The 20550-nt window shown below is 47.2% G+C and overlaps 2 protein-coding genes across 6 annotated transcripts; one reads left to right on the top strand and one right to left on the bottom strand.

Annotated features, from left to right (window-relative positions):
- Positions 1 to 160: 160 nt before the first annotated feature.
- Positions 161 to 1683, top strand: LOC117649894. The gene is made up of 2 exons (XM_034393078.1): positions 161 to 193; positions 871 to 1683. Exons 1-2 carry the CDS (start codon positions 161 to 163, stop codon positions 1447 to 1449), a joined length of 612 nt encoding a protein of 203 aa, XP_034248969.1. The 3' UTR covers positions 1450 to 1683.
- A 1920-nt stretch (positions 1684 to 3603) lies between these two features.
- Positions 3604 to 12432, bottom strand: LOC117649284. 5 transcript variants are annotated; one of them, XM_034391893.1, is made up of 3 exons: positions 12379 to 12432; positions 10429 to 10523; positions 3604 to 5128 (listed from the first exon to the last, which is right to left on the bottom strand). In XM_034391893.1, the coding sequence occupies exons 1-3, from the start codon at positions 12383 to 12385 to the stop codon at positions 3758 to 3760; spliced, it is 1473 nt and encodes a 490-aa protein (XP_034247784.1). In that variant the 5' UTR covers positions 12386 to 12432; the 3' UTR covers positions 3604 to 3757. The 5 variants fall into 5 exon arrangements, with proteins under 5 accessions (XP_034247784.1, XP_034247786.1, XP_034247783.1 ...); XM_034391895.1 differs by lacking the exon at positions 12379 to 12432 and adding an exon at positions 11736 to 11749; XM_034391892.1 differs by lacking the exon at positions 12379 to 12432 and adding an exon at positions 11527 to 11703.
- Positions 12433 to 20550: the final 8118 nt, after the last annotated feature.

Here is a 20550-nt window from a genome sequence, read left to right as displayed (position 1 = left end):
AGATAAATGATGTATTTGCATTTTTTTTTTCTAAGAAGCAACAGTAACAACTGTAAAAATTTTCAAAAGTGAAACATCACTCTGTCGACGGTTTCTGTGTTTTAGATATCTACGTTAGAATGAACGAAGGAACCATGTTTACTTAGCTCTCCCAAACGAGATGGAATATGCAGACAACTCAAGTGGAGCTGAGGTCTGCGTAGAGTCTATATTGTTGTGGAACATTTTTTGTTACCTCCTTTTTCCATTGGTTTTCTTAAACGAATTCAGGAGTTAAGTTGAGTTGACTCTTTTTAAATTAGTTTCATAAAGACTCATAAGTTGAGTTTTCCTATTGCCATTTTGTGAAACTGAGTCATGTGGACCTCGGTTGACTCCATTTTCTGATGAAATCTAGACCGTAAAAAGGGTCTAGTTGATTTATATCCATTTTCCTTGTGGATTCCAACTGCTGGGAATTAAGTCAGATAATTTGGAGTAATGATGCAAACTATCCTGAGGCACAATAATAAGATAAAAACTCAATTTGGAGATAAGTCAAGTTACTCCCCTTCTTCCGCTTCATGCATCAAATAGTGTGTGCCTGGCATGTACTGTGCACCTTACACTCTAAAATACACTCGATCAGTCCCATCTAAAAGCGTGGGCCAGTAAAAGTGTACTTGCAGGTACACTTACCTGCATACTTGCCTAGCAAGTATGCAATTAACAAGAGTGTGCTTGGAAGCATGCTCTAATAAGAGTGTACTTTGTTCACACTACACTTAAAGTTTGCTGAGAAGCTGTGACGTCTCACACAAAATTTGTTGAAAAACACTTAGTGTGAACTGATGTGACAATAATTGCCTCCCTTTTGTTTTCTCACTACAGGAAGCCGTGCTGAAAAGGCTGCAGAAACGCCTGAAGGCGCTGGCCGGTGCACGCGCCCTCCAGGGCCCCGTCCTCAAGGCGACCGTCGAGGAGAACTGCGACGACAGCTGGTACATTGCAGGCGGTGACATCCGCATCGGGATCGCCGCGAGCCTCACAAGCAAGGAGAAGAAGGCCGTCTGCGAGGCGCTCGAGGGCCTGGACGTCGACTACGAGGTGGACGACGACGACAAGGAGGCGGTCGCTGCGTACGGCGACGTGGATGTGACGGCCCTCCAAGGCGTCATGGCCAAGCTGCCCGACTGCGCGGCCGGCCAAGGCGTTCCGAGGGGAGCTGTGCTGATCAGCGGAAAGGGACGCTTGGAAGTGTTCTTCCAAGAGCAGCCTTCGCGGGAAGTCCACGGCTTCAAGATGTTCGGTCAAGTGAAGAGCGAGGGAGACCTGCACGCCCTGGAAGGCGCCGGCTGCCGTCTCAACGTGTGTGAAGACGAGCGGTACGGCCGCGGCTACTCGGACTGCTTCTGCCAGACAGGCAACACCCAAAGCACCACTCTGAACGACGCGGAGTTCTTAAAGTGAGAAGCTCAATGTCACTAGAAGCCCCCAGTTGCAACCGCATGCGGTTCAAAAAGTATATTTTTCTTTGTCCGTAAATGAAAAAGTAGTTCATGTTGATTACGATTAGTCTGCAGGTGTGTTTAGTGGATTTGGATTCATTCGGCACCCCTGTCCAAGTTCCTTCTTATTTCATGTGATGCGTTGCGTGGTTTCCTATGTATTAAAATTGGTGAAGGTTTGATAAGGAATTTCTTTTTCTTTTCCGTAATGGTAATAAAGAGGATAAAAACACTTTGGTGAAATTATTTATCGCAGTGCTCAAGTGTGCTATGTTTCAACCTTGGTCATCATTCACAGAAATTCAGAGAAATGTGCCTTGACTGATTCCCCTGAATTGAATTGCCCAACCTAACCCGTTTACGGTACCACATACTACTGTTCAAAGAAAAAAAATCCTTCGTAAGCTACAAAGCACACTAGATTAATGCGTAGTCACTTTTGTGTACAGCTTTTGCTCAAAACTGAGCATGCGCGTGAAACGCACGAATTCATGCGCAACATTGCACACTTTCGTGCTTTTCAAAACGCATGCGCAAGTATGTGAGAATTTCATGCACAAAATAAAACAGTAGTTTAGTGTGGGGACTTTTTTCAAAGCCTGCTAAGAAATAGCTGTGTATTACAAGCAGAATAGTCGGTTCTTCTTAAAATTTCTTCGGAGGAATATCAACACACTCATTCCAGGAACGTGACATCACTTCCAAAGGGAATGTGACAAAATGTCACGTTCTTTTGAGCATTGTGTCACATTTGTTCCAATGTAAATTCACCGTGAATTCACAATCAAACGCACTGCAAACTGAAGTGTGAATGTAGTACACTCTTCTTAGAGCATACTTCCAAGCAGTCTTATTTTCAGCATGCTTGCTAGGCACACGTCAGAGTGTGCCTGGCACGTACATACAAGCAAGATTAAAGCATTCTTTAAGGGGGGACATCACTCCAAAAACAGTGCTTTTGTAAATACGTCGTAAAAACCAAACGGAAAGAGAAAAATTGTTCATATTTTAACAGATAAAGTATAAAACAACACAAAGTCAATCCGCCAGGGCAGTACAGCGCTTTCGTTGAAAACACATTTTTGAGTGTTAGGTTAGACCATTACGCACTGTTGCAGCGCTGGACGCCAAACGGTTTGACCTAGAACAACGAAATTTGGTGACAGCCTTCCTGAGATGTCTGGCTATGGTGGGTACCTCAATCACATTTAAAAAATCATTTGAAGTTGTATTTGTTACATACCAAAAAAATTGTTCAATTTTTTTTGGTCAAAATTGTTCAATTTTGAACGTTAAAAAAATAATAAAAATTGACCAATGCAAATTATTTTGCTACCCACCATAGCGGCATGTCGTAGGAGCTTCCATGCTAAATCTCCCCGCTGTAGCTCAAAAACTGCGCTCTACAGGCTTGCAACCGTTTGCAATTTCATGTTCCGAGAAAAACGCGATCAAAGTTGGGGAAACTGGGCTTTTCCTCTATGCATATTTGCGGCCCACAACCTCCTTCAACTGCAATTTTTTGAATTTCGGAATGCGGTTTTCACCATTCGACGCAGAAAAGAATGGTCTATATTATTAACTTATAAAAAAAATTTGCAATTTTTGATCATTTTGGACACTGTGAGAAAAAAGTACGGAAAAAGTACGGAACATGTCTGGTCAATAATTTGCCTGGACCGTCCGTACTTTGCCAACTACGGAACGTTCCGTACCTTTTTTCCGTACCCATTTACATGGGTTCATATGGAGCAAGTACGGAACGTTCCGTACTTTTCTCCGTACCTCCGTACTATATTTTTCTGTACTATTTCAGTACAAAAGTACGTAATTTTTTACAGTGGAGTGATGTCCCCCCTTAATAAGAGTGTACTATGTACACACCTCAGTTATCAGAGCGAATGTGACACTATGCTCCAAGGAACCTGACATTTTGTCACATATTCGTTTCAACGTGATGTCACGTTCCTGGAGTGCCGCCATTTTCTGGGTATTGCGTGGACCGCTTCTTTTCATGTCTTCCATTTGCGCTGACACGACACGTTAATGTGAGTTGCAATTCTCGATGTATGTCTAAAGGTTAAATCGTACCACGTGCTAAAGAAGGGAACTAAAATAAAACACAGTAAGAAACCATTTTATTCATTTCCAGAAAATAAACAGTCAGTTAGGTACACAATTTTAATCATTTCCAGAAAATAAACTGTCAGTTAGGTACACCATTTTAATCATTTCCAGAAAATAAACTGTCAGTTAGGTACAGACTTTTCTCAACCCGCGGCGTGAGGGCGGCCACCAGACTTGATGACCTGATAACAGTCCAGGGGGCACCCGGCCCCCAAGCTGTGCGACGACAATGAAACCACAGCCTCACGGTGAAGTCGCGCATGGCAGCCCCACCAACACCACGAGCAATCCTTGCAGTAATACCTGTACCACTCCACCACACGAAGGTGCAGGCGGGGGTTGCGCACGAAGAGGTCGAGGACAAACGGACCGTGCACAGCTTCATGGAGGCAAAGGGACGTTTCTGATTCTGAATCATTAAACCACAATTCAAGAGTTTCTTTGACGTGTAGCTCCAGCATGGTGAGGCAGGGAGAGGACGTCGGACTCACAGCCTGCAGGAGGTCTTCCGGTAGTGGCTCATTATTTATGGTCAGGATAAGGCTTTTCAGAGAGAGAAACTTCGACAGAACGAGAACGGGTGTCACCATCGTCGCAACACCGGCCCACCGAAAATCGTAATCACCGTTCACGTCAAGTGATTCCAGAGTTGGTGCCGAGAGTGACTTTCCCAGAGCAAGCAGAGGAGCTTTGATGACGTTTCGGGTGGCGGACAGCTTCACGGTCCGCAGGTGGGATGCCTTAGACAGAAACTCTAGAGCACCCGGAGCGCAGGCATCGTCCTCTTCGATAGAGATATCTAAGTGAGCAATGGGCAATGCAGCCAAATGAGACAGGCCTTCACCCTGGTAGCATGTCAGCGAGCGCAGCCTGGACAAACTGGCGAGAGACGACCAAGGGACGTCAGTTTTAAGGTAACTAATATCAACATCTTCCAAAGTTGCAAAATGTGTCCTCAGCATTAGGTTGAAGAAGGCACCCGTGGAAGATGAAGTTAAAATGAGCTTCCTCAAGGACGGCAGCACTTCGAGTTCACCCAATACAGCTGAATCTAGGTCGTTATCGAAAGTAAGATCCTGGAGGCCGTTGAAGGCATAAAGCGCCTGGAAGATAAGTGAGGCTGTCGCGTTGGGAAGGCATGACGAAAGATGTAAGGTGAGCTTTGTCAACCTCAACCCGCTGGAGACAGCGGAGAATCTCGACAGCAAAGCTAAGGCCAGGGCGACTGACTTCTCTCCATACACACTTAGTTCGAGCCCGGAGACGGTGCAGGCAGAAGCGGACACGAGCGGTTCCAGAGCCTCCATGGGGACTTTGGCGATGGTCCCGATGCAGGGCGCGAGGGCCAACGCGGCGCGCAGCACGCCCTCGCTCTCCACTGAAGCCGCCCGCCACAGGTGCTGATGCAGGCAGAGGTCCCGGAGGCGGCGACACGCCACGCGGCACGCGAAGAGCTCCCGCGGCGACAGGAACGCCAGCACGGCCAGCAGCGCGTCGTCCGGCAGGGACAGCAGCTGCGGGCAGAGAGGAACGCGTTGAGTCCACTGCAAATGCAACGGCGATACAAGGACATTTTTTGGCGATACAATTGAGTATCGCCAATAAACGGGCCTTACGGATAAGTAATGCCTTCAGAACGGCGATACAAAAAAGTATCGCCAAAATTTGGCAATACTTTTGGATTATTGCCAAAACGACGGCATTAAACCAACGTCTTGTCCCCTTGATTTGTTCGACGTTTATTGCCAAATCGTGGCAACACTGCAAATGCAAAGGCGATACTTCAGTACATTTTTTGGCGATGCAATTGAGTATTGCCAATAAACGGCCTTACGGTAAAGTATTGCCTTCAGAACGGCGATACACAAAAGAATCGCCAAAATTTGGCGATATTTTTGGGTACACTGAGATTCCAACGCTATGAGTATAGCACATATTGCACCATACGTGCAATGCCTCAGCCGTATTGCACCTTACGTGCAATGCACCCCAAAAAGGCCCTATGCTAATGCATGGGAATGGGAAGGCATTGCACTTCATGTGCAATGCTTTAGTATTGCACCAATTGACGCTATACTCATAGCGTTTGGATTCTCAGTGTATCACCCAAACCACGGCATTAAACTAAGAACTCGTCCCCTTGATTTGTTCAACGTTTAGTGCCAAATCGTGGCAGTACTCCAAAGTATCGCCAAATTTCGGCGATACTTTTGTGTATCGCCGTTCTAAAAGCAATACTTTTCCGTAAGGCCGTGTTTTGGCGATACTCAATTGTGTCACCAAAAAAGGTACTAAAAGTATTGCCTCTGTATTTTCTGTGAATACTTCAAATTTCAGCGATACTTTTGTGTATTGCCGTTTTGAAGGCAATACTTTTCCGTAGGCCGTTTATTGGCGATACTCAATTGTATCGCCAAAAAAGGTACTAAAAGTATTGCCTTTGGATTTACAGTGTCGCACGGTCGAGCCGATCAGCGGCCCTTCATCGCACTGCGGATTGATCCAGGAAGCGAAAGAAGGGAATAATTCGACTAATCTTCAAATTGAGTTCCGTAGAACGGGGTAATATGAGACAAATTTCGAGTTCTTTTGTGAATTTTCCCCTCTCAATTTCAATTTGAGGTACTGAGGGATGAACACGTGTTTATCACTTGTTCATTGACCCTTTGGCTACACTCCCACCAAATTTCAGATTTTTAGGTGCAGTAGGGACCTTTCAATAACCCTCGGAATGCCGTCCCATATTTCCCTGCAAATGTGGGGTAATATGAGACAAAAGAAAGAAATGTTGAAGAACACTGGTAAAACTAAAGCGTAACTCTATGCTTGAGTCAAGCATAAAGTTACGCTTGAAGACGTTACGCTTGAAATCAAGCATAGACTAGAAATTCCCCCATGCATTTTGATAGGGGGAATCTTGGCGGATGAGCATGTTACGCTTGATTTCAAGCGTAACCTGATTACGCTTGAAAACAGTGGGTAATAAATACTACGCTTTAGTTTTACCTGTGAAGTATGGAGAAATAACTCATTTAGGCGGGTTTGGAGCTTTTAAAGTTCTTTTCACTCATTTTAAAGATGATTGGAAACTATAATGGAGATGATATAAAATCTGGAGGGGAGAAAAATGGGTGTCACTAAAGAGAGGTGAAAAATGTATAAAAAGTCATGAGTTGTGCCTCTCACATGAAAATACTAAACGAAGAGCATAGATGCCGGTCAGATAGTAAAACAAATTCGTGTTAAAATCACACTCTCATTCTAGGAACGTGACATCACGTTGAAACGAACGTGACAAAATGTCACGTTCGTTTGAGCATTGTGTCACGTTCGTTTGAATGTGAACAAGCTGATTTTTGGCCCATTCACACCCAAACGAATGTGACACAATGCTCAAACGAACGTGACATTTTGTCACGTTCGTTTCAACGTAATGTCACGTTCCTGGAATAAGAGTGCATTTTTACTTGAAATTATTAACAGTAGAGTATGTTTGGCCTCATGTTTCAAGCGAAAAGAGGTGTCTCCATTTTCCCTGCAAGGTAACAAAATTTTATTCCATCTGGTACAGGCAGCCCGGGAGTAGACATAACGGAACCAAATTTTGTCCTGATAATGTTGACATAATTGCCTACAGATTTAAACCTCGTTCGGACGAGAACCCGGGTTCAAACGGAGGTTTCTGGGGAGGTTTTAACTAACTTTATAAAACTTGTTAGAATTTAGAGGTTTTCCTTTGGTGCTACATAACCCTGGCGAGTCTCTGATAGCCTTCGTGCGTTTCCCGTGAGTTGCCACGGCCTCCTAGATCACGAAAAAAATTCACGGTGGACTTCTGAACAACCGCTAGATAGCAACACGCCCGTACGAAAATGATGGAGTCCGAAAAGCAGCCAAAAACAGCCGTTTGCGGACCGTCCGAAACGGCTCCGAAAGTCGGACGGGGACAGTTCCTAAATCCGTCCTCGGACAGTTCCCAAAAACATTGAAAAAGACCAAAGTCAGAAAGATTCCGGACTTGTCCTGAGTACCAACGCTAGTCGAAAAACGGACAGTCCGAACAAATGCACCAGCCTGCTGCCCCTCGCCCCTCCCTTTGTCCCTTCCCCTTTCCCTTCGGACGCAGGTTGCTTCGGCCGGCCGGCCGGGGACTTTCCGCGGGAGCAGCGCCCTAGCGCCGGCTCGGCTGGGCAGCCTCCACTGCCGAGGCGGCTCGGCTCCGATCGGCTCGGCTCAGCTCGACTCGGCTCGGCTCGGGGGGCATGGTGGCGGGTCACACACGGCAAGGGGCGCGATTAGCCTCCAGTGGAATATTACACACAAATTTTGATCATGCACTAAGTGTATCATACCTGCAAGTACATGCCTGCACAAGCGAACTCGTTGAAGTTGTTTGCAAATGATGGAAACACTTGGGGACGAGGGTGAAAGAAGAGAGGCGAATAAAATAATACACCTCCCACCCTCTCACCGCCCGTCCTTTAAGTTTGAGAGACACACACACTTGCGGTAGCCAGCAGCCAGCGGATAGTTGTTTTTTGGGACACTTCGTACAGCACGCACTCAAATTCGATCAATGTTTAGGAAAACGCCGTACACGACACCTCACCAAAAATTACTTCCAGAACAGTCGCGAATCGCCTGAACATCGCTCCGAGAAAGTATCGAGCGAAAAGTAGATGTGACTTGTGCGCGTTTTTCTGTTCACTGATCACGGGCGCTGCTGTGCGATGTGACTCGCTCAACAGCTCGCCGTAAACTGGCGAAAACGCATCTCTGGCCGCGTCCGCCAGGGCGCCAGGTAACCTCGGCGACCCTTCGGCGTGCTTCGGCATGCCGGCGAGCGGCGATTTCCGCGTACCCAGTTGCCGGGACGTCCGGCGCCCCGGCTCGGCTCAGGTGCAGGGGCCCGGCTGGGCCCCGGGCTCGCCTCTGCTCGACTCGAGCCTCGCGGGGCCTGGCGGGTTGGGCCAGCGAGGGGCTGCGGTCCGGGACAGCTGCACCTAGGCAGGACTCTTTCGGACAGTCCTTGACAAAGGGTGGTTCTAAAACCCAAAGAAACGGAACTGCCCGGGTCCGGACTCCGATTCGGCCCGGACTCAATTCGGGCCTAACCAGAGGGAAAGCGGAACTGTCCGGGGCTGGTGGACAAGTTTGGAATAGTCCTTGGCTAGGTTTCGGAACTCTTCGCTATTGTAAGGGCGACAAAAACCGAAAAGAGTGCGCTGCTGTGTCTCAATTTTCCTTCATGTCTCATATTACCCCGTTCTACGGTTATCTTACAATTGTGCCTCAGGATGGTTTGCATCAGTACGCCAAATTGTTTGACCCAATCCCATTGCATGATCCATCTGATTGGATTAAGTTTACCCCACACTGCGAGAAAAAAAGAACGGAAAAAGTACGGAACATGTCTGGTCAACAATTTGCCTGGACCGTCCGTACCTGACCTAGAACTTCTGTACTATTTTTCCGTACCCGATTACATGAGTTCTAATGGGACAAGTACGGACGTTCCGTCCTTTTTTCCGTACTTCCGTACTATATTTGTCTAAACATTTTCCGTACAAAAGTACGGAATTTTTTACAGTGCAATTCCTAACAGATAAGGACACTGTGAAGTGAAACTAGCATGTCCTAGGAATATTTGTCTCAGGAAGATCGTTTTGTGGTCAAAACTCAACCACTATTAGTATAATTTATTCCCAAAGCTGGGGGCCGCAACTCCTATTACAACGGTAAAACTAAAGCGTAGTATTACCCTCTGTTTTCAAGCATAATCAGGTTACGCTTGAAATCAAGCGTAACAGGCTCATCCGTCAAGATTCCTCCTATCTAAATGCAGGGGGGAATTTGGGGGGAATTTCAAGAGTATGCTTCATTTCAACCGTAACGTCTTCAAGCGTAACTTTATGCTTGACTCAAGCATAAAGTTGCGCTTTAGTTTTACCAGTGTACTTTCTGAGTTATGGAGGTTTGCGTAAACTTTTAGTCGTTTCTCACAAATTCTCCTCACGACAAAAGATTAGCTTCCCAGTCTTCAGATTCTGGCAATTTTATGTATTTTGGCATAGGAAGCGTAGGCAGATTTAAAAATATCGGTCGATAACAGGTATTTGATCAGGCCTATTTTTATTTTTCTTCAAATTTGCGAGATTTTGACCCATTTTGGTCTTGTTTAAGGTTTTTCAGGAAGAGTAAGGCAGATATTAAAAAAAGGGCAACGCTATCTTCTTCCTATTCAAAAAGAGATAAAAATGGCCAGAATCTGAAGATTCCTAGATCCTGTAGTATCTAAGCATATGTTGTGAGGAGAATTTGGGAGAACCGACTAAAAGTTAACGTAAACCTCCATAACTGAGAAATTAATAGGAGTTGGGGCATGCCTTTTGGAAAGGCATTAAAATTTTGCTTCAAATTCTTATATTATTTACGCCCTTCCCAAGGGCATAAAACGATTCATGCCCTTAAAGAGCGTAAAAGAGTATTTATGCCCCAAAGGGCGTAATTTTAATGCCTTTGTTTTACCAGTGCATTGAAGCCGAATGTAGACAGAATCGGAGATGATCGACTGTGGACGTACACCCTTAAAACCTTACGAAGTATTTTGAGCATACATACATACAAACTAATTAACTTTGATACACGAAGAAATGGTTCGTAAATTACGAAGTATTTTCTTTGTAAGCTTATGTATGCTCAACATACTTTGATCTAACAAACTGCTTTGCTCTGTAAGGCCTGAAACAGTTAATAAGGTTTTCTCAGTGTACTTTGGAACGCGCTGCACGGTAAGGGAAAAGGAAATTCTTACCGATATCTCCGGCTCGACCATTGCTTCACTATCCATCGCCACAGATGTACGACGAAGGACGAAGTTCCGACAGCTCGAGCCAGACAGGAATCCACCTGCACAGATCACACGCGAACACTCGTGGGTGACATATAACATTGAAAGGCCGGCAAAGAAACCCTACTTCGCCTGAAAGTAGCATATAAGACTACTTTATTAAAGTACGAAGTCACAGCGTCAGAGTTCCTTTCATCCCTACGGTCGCTTTTAATTTAAGAATAAAAATACTAGTTTTGACACGAAAGGTGTGAGGACCAAGCACGACAGAGCAATTCAGAGAACAGGATTTACAGTACTTTTATAACGGAATCTAGTACTGTACTTTCACGCGATTTGCTGTGCAACAGAGTTAGAGTGCGGAAAACCCTGTCCAAGGTACAGTCTATCCTGCCATGTGCAGTAACCCCTGTATGCTGAACTACAGTAAATTTGGGCAAAACAATAACGAGGATTCACTGTGATTTTTTGGCACAGTGTGTGCTTAGATGAGTCCGCTCCAACGAGACTGTGCTGATGACAGTATACACACTCTATACGTCTTACGAAGAAATTTCCCATAATACGAAGAAAATCGCGCAAGCATAGTATGAAGGTGGTTTTTCTTCATATTACGAAGGTTTTTCTTTGTATCTTACAATGAAAAAGCGAAAAAGATTCGTGTTACGAAGGAATATTGCTTCGTATTATGCTTGCGCCGAATTCACTGTAACATACGAATAACATAGGTGAAATTTCACTGTAAGACGTTTAGAGTGCACTCTAGTTTCCATAAATAGCTGTGTGCACGTTTGTGGGAGTGTACTCGTGAATGCACGCTAAAGGGAGTGTACTTATGGGTACATGCTAAAAATAGTGTACTCCTGAATAGGATGTGATGAGAGTGTGTTGAGGGCACTGTTGAGTTTGTAGAGCGAATTTGTACGTTTCATGCGCATACTCAATAAAGTACTCTAAAGAAGCTCTGGCCCGGAAGAAGAACCCAAACGGAAGAAAGAAATAGGGTGCTTTCGTGGATCCTGAACCGGAAGCAAGCAGACGCCATGTTGACCGGAAACTAACCTCTCTTCCGAACTAAAACTAGAGCCGAGCTGTACATATATTGCTCGCGAAACACATGCCCCGCAAATAAGTATAAAACGGCTGTTAATGTTCAAGTGTGGCCGATACGTTTGACTATATCGATATCGTCCCTTTCCCATATGAAAGTTGAGATCTACTTCCGCCGACATGGCGTCTGTGTGCTTCCGGCTCAGGATCGACGAAAGTACCCTATTGCTGTTTCTATGAGGAAAGCTGCAGACCTCATGCGCATTTCTCAAAGTAACTGCAATTTCTTACTTCCGTTTTTGTTCTTCTTCCGGGCCTGAGCTTCTTTAGAATACTCTATAAATTGCTTAGGGGGAAACCTACACCGGAACTCAGATAACCAGACTAATAATCGAGCGTCGCGCGGTTGAGCTAGGCAGTGGTACACTGAGATTCCAAACGCTATGAGTATGACAGGTATGGTGCAATGCAGCTGAGATGTCGCACCTTTCGTGCAATGCGCCCCGAAAATGCCCTATGCTATTGCATGGGAATGGGGAGGCATTGCTCATGTGCAATGCTTTGGCATTTGGATTCTCAGTGTAGGGACCGTAATGGGCAGAGTAGGGGTTCGCAAAAGGCGAACCGCCTTGTCACCCCTATTCTGCCTGTTTCGGCCCTGGCCCAGCAGCGGCGCAGCGCTCTTTCTGTTTCTCCCGTACTGTTGCAGACTTCCGGTCTGGGTTTCCTGCGTAACAGCCTATTCTGGGCAAACGCTATGCACATCTGTGCACAAGCCATGCACAAGAAAACTAAGTGATTTAACGCGAGTTCACGTTATCCGAGCGTATTAGAGCACCTTCCCCTTCTAATGCAGTAGAGTACCACACATAATCTGCAATGCAAAGTAGTTAAAGCGGTTTGCTGCGCTAAGGCAAATCTAGCTCAGCTCGAGTTCCTTGATGAACACCTGCACACCATCTCTAACCGTAACAACGGATTCGTTCTTACTGACTTCCGGTCTTTGACGACGGCGCCGTACTTGTCTTACTGACAATGCCGAAAGAGGGAGTTGCGATCCTGGAGACGTTCCAGAAAGGCGTTTGAAAAATCACTTACCTTTAGTAGAACAGAAGTTGGGCCTCGTCGTCAACCACCACTCGACTCGGAGAGTGCTGGCCAGATCGTCACTGCCGCCGCACAAGACTGCTGCGCCACTGGCAAGTCGACGCGGTGAGCGAGCAAGCGGTTTCCAGGTCCAGGCGGAAGGCGTGGCGGCCGCAGCGTCGTGGTCGTCGGCCGAGATCGAAAAGTGGGAAAAAAAATATTTTATTGTTCTGACTGACTAAAACAAATGCAGAAAGACGCATTCTGGTGGGAAAAGTGCCACAGGACCATCCAAGCGTCAGAGAGACGCCATATTTGAGAAAAAAGTGGTAAAAACGCCGTATTTTCAGTTCTTAACACCCATGGCTTCTGCTGTTTAGCGAATCCGCAACTTTTCTCGACGCCAACTAGTTAAGGCCAGGGACAGGTGAAAAAATGATCTCAGAAACTGCTGGTCCAAAACTTCTTATTTTCTGTCAAAATCTTACTCCTAATGAAAAACTATTTCACCCAAAATCCCATCCCATAATATCAAGCGGTTCCTGAGATACAGGCTTTTTTATAATTTTGTAAGTGTTTCTTAAAAAATTTCTGTGCGTTTCCCATTTTGGTTTATTGACCTGACTGACATATTTTTTTGTTCGTCTAAGTCCAAAGAACAAACGCAAGTGACAAATTTTAGTTTCCGGCACTGATAGCAAAATACCAAATTTTCAACTTCGACATTTTTCAAAAACCAAAGATTTTCCCTTTTTTTGTAAAAACCAATATCCAAAACCATACTTCTGGGTGGATTATACAAAAACTGTCACTTGCGTTTCCTCGCAATAACCTACTGAGTCAGTGGAAAAAATATCATTGACGACACTTCAAACTGTATGCGCACAGGACCATTCAAATGTTGAAAAAATGTCTTCGGAGAAAAGGGCGTTTAAAGTTTGGTGACAGATTTTTATGGATTTTCAGCCAAAAAATCTTCTTGCGCATACTATTTTGTCGTAAAAGGTTGACCTGGATATTTTTCACTTCTTCGATTCATTTTTAAAAGATACCAGCATGCACAACTGAAAATGTCCATTACATTATCATTGGCAAGCTTCTTAAGCATGCATTTCACTTAAATTGATCAACAATGTACAAAATAGACAAGTTTAAGTGACTTCTTAGATTAAAAAAGCATGTGATTACTAATATGATGGAAATTTTGAACTAGGCATGCTGGAATCTTCTTAAAATGAATCGAAGAAGTGCAAAATGTGAAGATGAGCCTTTTACGTCAAAATAGTATGCGCAAGAGGATTTTTTCAGATATGGCTAAATAAAGCGAAAACAGTCCAAACAAGAAAATTCGACTGGGTTCAAGACCTGGCATATGCCTTCAAAAATCAAATCTAAGTCTCTTCATGAGCTCATGGTCTCTGTGAAGTATGATTTCATATTCCCTACAAATTATGACAGTGGGGTTCATTTTGAAAATGGCAAGATTTTCACCAGAACCTCCCCTTGATGGCAAAACGGACAATTTTACTAAAATGTCGGAAATGCAGAAGTGTGCGAAAAGATGTATTTTAAGCACTTCCAGGTCCCGGATAGTCGAAGTCCCGACAGATCCTGAAAGAGGAAGGTCCAAAGGACCATTTTCGACCCAGAACTCATTTCATTAAATTTCACCAAACTTCTTCATTTTTTCACCTGTCCCTGGCCTTAAGGGGTACTAGGACAAAACTTGATAACATTTGGAGCGTTGAACTAGGTGGGGAACTCGAGATATTTCGCCTCAAAGTTAACAAATATCTGAAAAATCTACCAAAAATGCCATTTACTGACACTTTTGAAGGCTTGGCTTCGGGTCTATGGTGAATCCGCAACTTTTCTCGACGCCAAATAGTAAAGGGGTACTAGGACAACCAGAGCACTGCATTGGATGGGCCGGCCAATCCAATGGCACCTGCCGCGAGAGCAGCGGTTCGGTTCGGTCCGAACCGAACCCCGTTCGGTTCGGGTGGACCCGAACCGAACTGCCGGCTCGGTTCGGGTCCACAGCATCCAACCGAGACGAGGCGTGGCGTGGCGTGGCGGTGGCCGTGGCGTCTCCGGCCGGCCGCCAGGCTGCGCCACAAGCAGCACTTCGTCTCAAGAAGGTAGAATTTCTCAAAACCCCATCCATCAGTGGGGCGCGGGGGCGCGCGCGCGCCCGCTCGCTCGCCGCCAGCTTGTTTTTCCCTTCCCTGTCCTGTCCCACCACTCACTGCTCTGTCTCACTCTCATTCCCACCCCTCACCGCCACCCTCACCCTCTTACCTCCCCCTCCCCCACGTGCTTGTGCCGTGCACGTGCGACGCGTGCCACGAAAAATATTTATTTCTTTAGAGTGCTAGTGGTCACACGCAACGTAAAAGAAAGTAAGTCAAGGTTCACCTTTACAAATACATCAAAATTTATTCAACATTTCAATGAACAATTTTAATTAATATTATACAATAATTTACATAACCAACTCAACTCATCTCAAAGAACTCAAATTTAATTTTCATCACTGAGATAGGAGTGAAGAAACAAATAACTGTCCACTGTGCTGTCACTTAAAGCCGAAGACCGGTCGTCATACAGAAATCCTGCGTGACTGAAGACGCGTTCGCTGCAGCCACTGGTTGCCGACTTTCCTAACTCCCGTAAGGCTAGCTTGGCAAGTTTCGGGTATTGCCCAACTGCAGGGTCAGACTTCAAACAAAAAAAACAGAGAGAGAAATTGTTAGAACAAGTTATTAACACCAACAGTTAATACTTTTAATGAACTTCACTTACGTGATTTTCCCAGAACGCCAACAAATTGTGTAGATCGACTGCTGCAGAGGGAGCCTCTCGCAAGTACTTGGTCACCTCATCCTCGACCCCCTCGAGTCCCCCTTCGTCTGCTGCCCAGTCCTCGGGGTAGACGTCGGTTGCAGGAGGTCGACAAGCTCGCTTGGCCGGCACTACAACTTCTGCCTCTGCCTCTGCCTCCTCCATGCGCACCAGCTCCTCCCGCACATGTTGGAAAACCTATAAATAAAAATTAAATGAGATAATCGGTGTTGAAAAAAACTCACACTTTTGCCAAAAGCTAGCTTACCGCCTGCCTCTCCACCTCAGTGCATAATGGACTCTTCAGATGTCTGTACCTTGGCCAGAGAAATGTCGCCACCTGCATCTGCAGCGTGGGCTGGCACTTCCTCTCAAGGGCCTGGCGGGCGCGGGTTCGCAGCACCGCCTGGACCGGGTTGTCAGGTACTCTGGGTGGGAGAGGTGCGATGCAGTGGTGCTGCAAGACACGAATCGAGAGGAGGGCAGCAGGCATAGTGGGGTACTTTTCGCCCTGCAAGATGTCAGTCTGGCGGCGGAACGGCTCCAGGAAGCCGATCACCCAGTCCAGCTGATCAACGGAGATCCCTTCCAGTCGCTTCTCCTGCTTGACCTCTTGAAGGATCATTTGGACCTATGGAAAGAAGTACACATGATTAACAACCTTTCAATCAGCTTCCACATGCAACGGGGGGGTGTATTACCCCCCTTGGGGTGGCATTGACAGTCAAGACACCGTTGCCCCACTCCCGATGGGCTGCACCCCGCGCCGCGCCCCGCCCCGTGCCCCCGTGCCGCGCTCCCCCCCGTGCCGCGCTGCCCCCGTGCCGAACTGCCCCCGTGCCGCGCTCCCCCCGTGCCGCGCTGCCCCCGTGCCGAACTCCCCCCTTGCCGCGCTGCCCCCGTGCCGAACTCCCCCTGTGCCGCGCTCCCCCCCGTGCCGCGCTGCCCCCGTGCCGCGCTCCCCCCCGTGCCGAACTGCCCCCGTGCCGCGCTGCCCCCGTGCCGCGCTGCCCCCGTGCCGAACTCCCCCCGTGCCGCCCCCCCGCCCCCCCGTGCCGAACTGCCCCTGTGCCGCGCTGCCCCGTGCCGCGCTGCCCCCGTGCCGCGCTGCCCCCGTGCCGAACTCCCCCCGTGCCGCGCTGCCCCCGTGCCGCGCTGCCCCCGTCCCAACTCCCCCCGTGCCGCGCTGCCCCCGTGCCGAGCTGCCCCGTGCCGAACTGCCCCGGGCCCGCGCTGCCCCCTTTCCGCGCTCCCCCCGTGCCGCGCTGCCCCCGTGCCGAACTCCCCCCGTGCCGCGCTGCCCCCGTGCCGAACTGCCCCGGGCCGCGCTCCCCCCGTGCCGCGCTGCCCCGTGCCGCGCTGCCCCCGTGCCGAACTGCCCCCGTGCCGCGCTGCCCCCGTCCGAGCTCCCCCCGTGCCGAACTGCCCCTGTGCCGCGCTGCCCCCGTGCCGCCGCGCCCGCGCCGCACCCTGCCGCCCCCCCGCCCCGCGCCCTGCCCCCCCCGCACCGGCACCCCGCGTGCGCCCTGCCGCCCCGCGCTCTTCTTTGCAGTGTAGGGCGGAGTAAGAAAAGTTGCCTACGTACAGGGGCTACGTGCCAGCTTCCACCTGCTCCTGCTGCCCCCCAAAACCCGCGCATGCCTTTCCGAAAGTCGTGACCTACCTCTGCGAAAGAGTCCCGAATGGACTGGAACATGGTCAGCTTGGAGTTCCAGCGGGTCTCCACATCCTGCTTCAGGGTCTTGGCCAGCCTGGTCATCAGACCTGATGTTTTAAAGTAAGTGACCAGCTCCTTGCAGCTCTTGGTGAAAGACAGGTGCTGCAGAGCAAGGGCGTGGTCCTCCACACTTGTCTTCATGAGCATAACCAGGGGCCGGTCTCGATGGCTTGGCTTCAAAGTCCTTTGGAGGCTCTGAACATCACAAGCGTTGACTTCGCCTGTTTTGTCAACTTTGAGCCAGAAGCTGATGACTTCCTCCCGATCATCATGCTCCTGGACAAAACTGGCCAGGTCGACATTGCCTGTTGCTTGAAGAAGCCGTACAACCTGGGGAAAAAAGGGGAAAAAATAGTAAAAAAAATAATTGAGGGAAGGTTTTAGTGAAAATGCTATCCCCTATGAAAAAGAAAAGTACGCTTTTAGGACGTTTTTAGGACGCAAACAGGACGCTGCAGGGTGGACTCGTACGCTTTTGGTGCGCAAACAGGCGTCCTAGGACGCTTTTAGTCTCGAAGACGCGCGAGACTTGTACGCGGATAGGCCCCTCCGTTGGGTACTAGGGCGCTAGGAGTCCCCCGGTCCACGCCCGGGGAGGGTACTAGTCCGCTTTTGGTACGCTCGAGACGGACTAGTGCGCTGAAGGTACGCTTTCAGGTGGGGCTAGGGCGTAAAGAGGGGGCGCTAATGCCCGCACGGACTAGGGCGTTCGGGTCCGGCCCCTTTTGCGGCCCTTCCCTTTACGTCCTAGTTTCCCCCTGCAAGCGTACCTTTAGCGCACTAGTCCGCTAGTGTTCAGGGGTTGGTGATTGAGTCATCGAGTGTTAAATGTTCAATGTCGTTTCCCCGCCCTCAGCGCTGCCAGCGCCTTTACTCTCAATCGCAATGCTTATAATACCTATTTTAACGGGGGCAATTTGGTCAGGCGGTATCTTTTTCCTACCCTTTAAGAGAAGAAAACAGCAGTGATTGACTTTTAAACGCTTTTCACAGGGTTCAACATCAATACTACTATGAATCTCTTCCACTGTAAAGGGCTGCTTAAGATAAGCCCATTTATGGTTCTTTGTAGTTCCACGCGCGGTAAATGCATCTGTTCTATTTTTTTTTCACCGTACAAAATTTTACCTCTACGAAATATTTTGTACATATTTGTGAGCGACACGTGACGAGCCTTACTAGATCCAAGTTCCATGCAAAGCGACCACCCCCGTCGAAAACCGCACCTCTCTCCCTTTGAAAGGCGCGCCCGCCAGTAAGAGAGGAGGGAAGGGAGCGCGCGCACTGTCTGTGCGCTGACGCGCCGTGCCAGTGAAGAGGCTCGCCTGGCCCCGGGCCCCATGTTCCAGGTTAGCGCAGTGGTCACCTCCTCGACAACGAAGAGCCAGGGGAGTCATCAACGCAGCAGCCCGGGGGTCGACTACCACTGGCCTTGGGGGGGGTCCTCAGGGGGGAAGGGGGGGTCGGGGCCCCCGGGCCCGGGGGCGGGCCCGCTGGGCATTCTTTTGGGGGGGTGCCGGGTGGGGGGGCTAGGCCCTTTTAGGTCCCGCGCAAGCGGACTGAAAGCGCCCTAGTCCCCCCGCGGATAGGCGCGCGGAGGGCGCTTTTTTTGGGCGATTCTGTCCTGTTTACGTCCTAGTCCACCTGCAAAGCAGACTAAAAGCGAAAAAGTCTGAGCCAAGGCCAAGCGTCCTGTTTGCGTCCAAAAAGCGTCCTAAAAGCGTACTTTTCTTTTTCATACGGGATTTTCTCCTAAATAGGTCCCACTGTGAAAATTAGTTAAAAATTTGATGTCTTGCCGAGTAAGTTTTTAAATTTTTCATTGGGGAGGCACATTCTATGCTCTGTCCCCAGTCGCAGAGCCTTTTTCTTCTATTAAGGATACAATTTTAAAAATCTTCTTGCGCATACTATTTTGTCGTAAGAGGTTGGCCTTGACATTTTTCACTTATTCGATTCATTTTTAAAAGATGCCGGCATGCACAACTCAAAACGTAAATAACATTTTTATTCGCAAGCTTTCTATCCAATCATTTCACTATAATTGATCAAAAATGTACAAAATAGACAAATTTTAGAGACTTTTCACCTTAAGGGGGCTCATACATGTTAAAAGCACTTTTCAAAAAAAAAAAATTTGATGTAGACGGACTAAGATTTTAAAATTTCTGTGTTAAAATCCTTTTAGATAATTGAGTAAGCTTCATTTTGGTTTAAAGGGGAAAAGTGATTTTGGACTTTTTTAGAGATTTAGTCGAAACGTTTAAAATTTTGCTTCTCGTAAGATTTTGTTCGCATACTTGCTCAAATCTGTGGGAAAAAATCGGGGAGACTCATCCCCAGTAGTGTCATAGAATTGACTACAATGGGCTTTATATCGCAAAAGTTTTCAAGAAAAAAATAAAAACAATTTTTTGTTCAAAAATTTGTTTACAAAATTGTTTAAAAAATTGTTTTATTTTTTTTTTCGAAAAAATATTGCAGATATAAAACCCATTGTAGTCAATTCTATGACACTACTGGGGATGAGTCTCCCTGATTTTTTTCCCCCCAGATCTAGCAAGTATGCGAACAAAATCTTACGAGAAGCAAAATTTTTAAAATTTCGACTAAATCTCTAAAAAATGTCCAAAGTCACTTTCCCTTGAGCCAAATGAAGCTTACTCAATTATCTAAAAGGATTTTAACACAGAAATTGTAAAATCTTAATCCATCTACATCAAATTTTTTTTTTAGAAAAGTGCTTTTAACATGTATGAGCCCCCTTAAAAAGCCTACAATTAATAATGAAATGGAAATTTTGAGCTATGCATGCCGGAATCTTTTGAAAATGAATCGAACAAGTAAAAAATGTCAAGGTCAAGCTTTTACGACAAAATAGTATGCGCAAGAAGATTTTTTAAGATACAGCCAAAATAGGCTCAAAAAGACTCTTCGACTGGGTTCAGATCCTGGGACGTGCCATTCAAAGTCAAATTTCAGTCTCCTCGAAGAAAGATTTTATATTCCAAACCAGTTATGACAGTGGGATCCATTTGGAAAATGGCAAGATTTTTACCAGAACCTCTCCTTAAAAACAGTTGGTGTGTTGAAAATAATGTGTCAAAATACCTGAACTTTGTTGGCAAGAATTATCCGAAGAGTTTCCCTGTAGGTAGTAAATTGTGCAATGGGACACTTCATGTCCTTCTTCAGCTCCTGCCAATCAAAGTCAACGTCGACGTCCTCCTCTTTGATGCTCTTGATGGCCCTCGCCACCTCACCATACCTCTCCAGCATTTCTCTCACTGGCCTGCACTGATTGAAAATGGCTTCTCTTAGCTCCATGTAGGAAACACTCAGGGTCTGATTGAGAGTCGTGTTCAGGAGGTGGGCATGCGTCCCTGCGC

This window comes from Thrips palmi, unplaced genomic scaffold (genome assembly GCF_012932325.1).
Source record: "Thrips palmi isolate BJ-2018 unplaced genomic scaffold, TpBJ-2018v1 HiC_scaffold_4, whole genome shotgun sequence".
Classification (NCBI taxonomy): Eukaryota; Metazoa; Arthropoda; class Insecta; order Thysanoptera; family Thripidae; genus Thrips; species Thrips palmi.
This window is presented reverse-complemented; position numbering and strand designations above follow the sequence as displayed.

What these genes read in the sequence shown, in the direction of transcription:
- LOC117649894 (XM_034393078.1), top strand. Translation starts at nt 161, where the DNA reads ATGGAATATGCAGACAACTCAAGTGGAGCTGAG. An exon ending in ACAACTCAAGTGGAGCTGAG is followed by an intron (nt 194 to 870) that starts GTCTGCGTAGAG and finishes TTCTCACTACAG; the next exon opens with GAAGCCGTGCTGAAAAGGCT.
- LOC117649284 (XM_034391892.1), bottom strand. Translation starts at nt 11,563, where the DNA reads ATGTACAGCTCGGCTCTAGTTTTAGTTCGGAAGAGAG. An exon ending in AGTTTTAGTTCGGAAGAGAG is followed by an intron (nt 10,524 to 11,526) that starts GTTAGTTTCCGG and finishes TGATCTGTGCAG; the next exon opens with GTGGATTCCTGTCTGGCTCG. An exon ending in TGGTCGAGCCGGAGATATCG is followed by an intron (nt 5,129 to 10,428) that starts GTAAGAATTTCC and finishes CTCTGCCCGCAG; the next exon opens with CTGCTGTCCCTGCCGGACGA.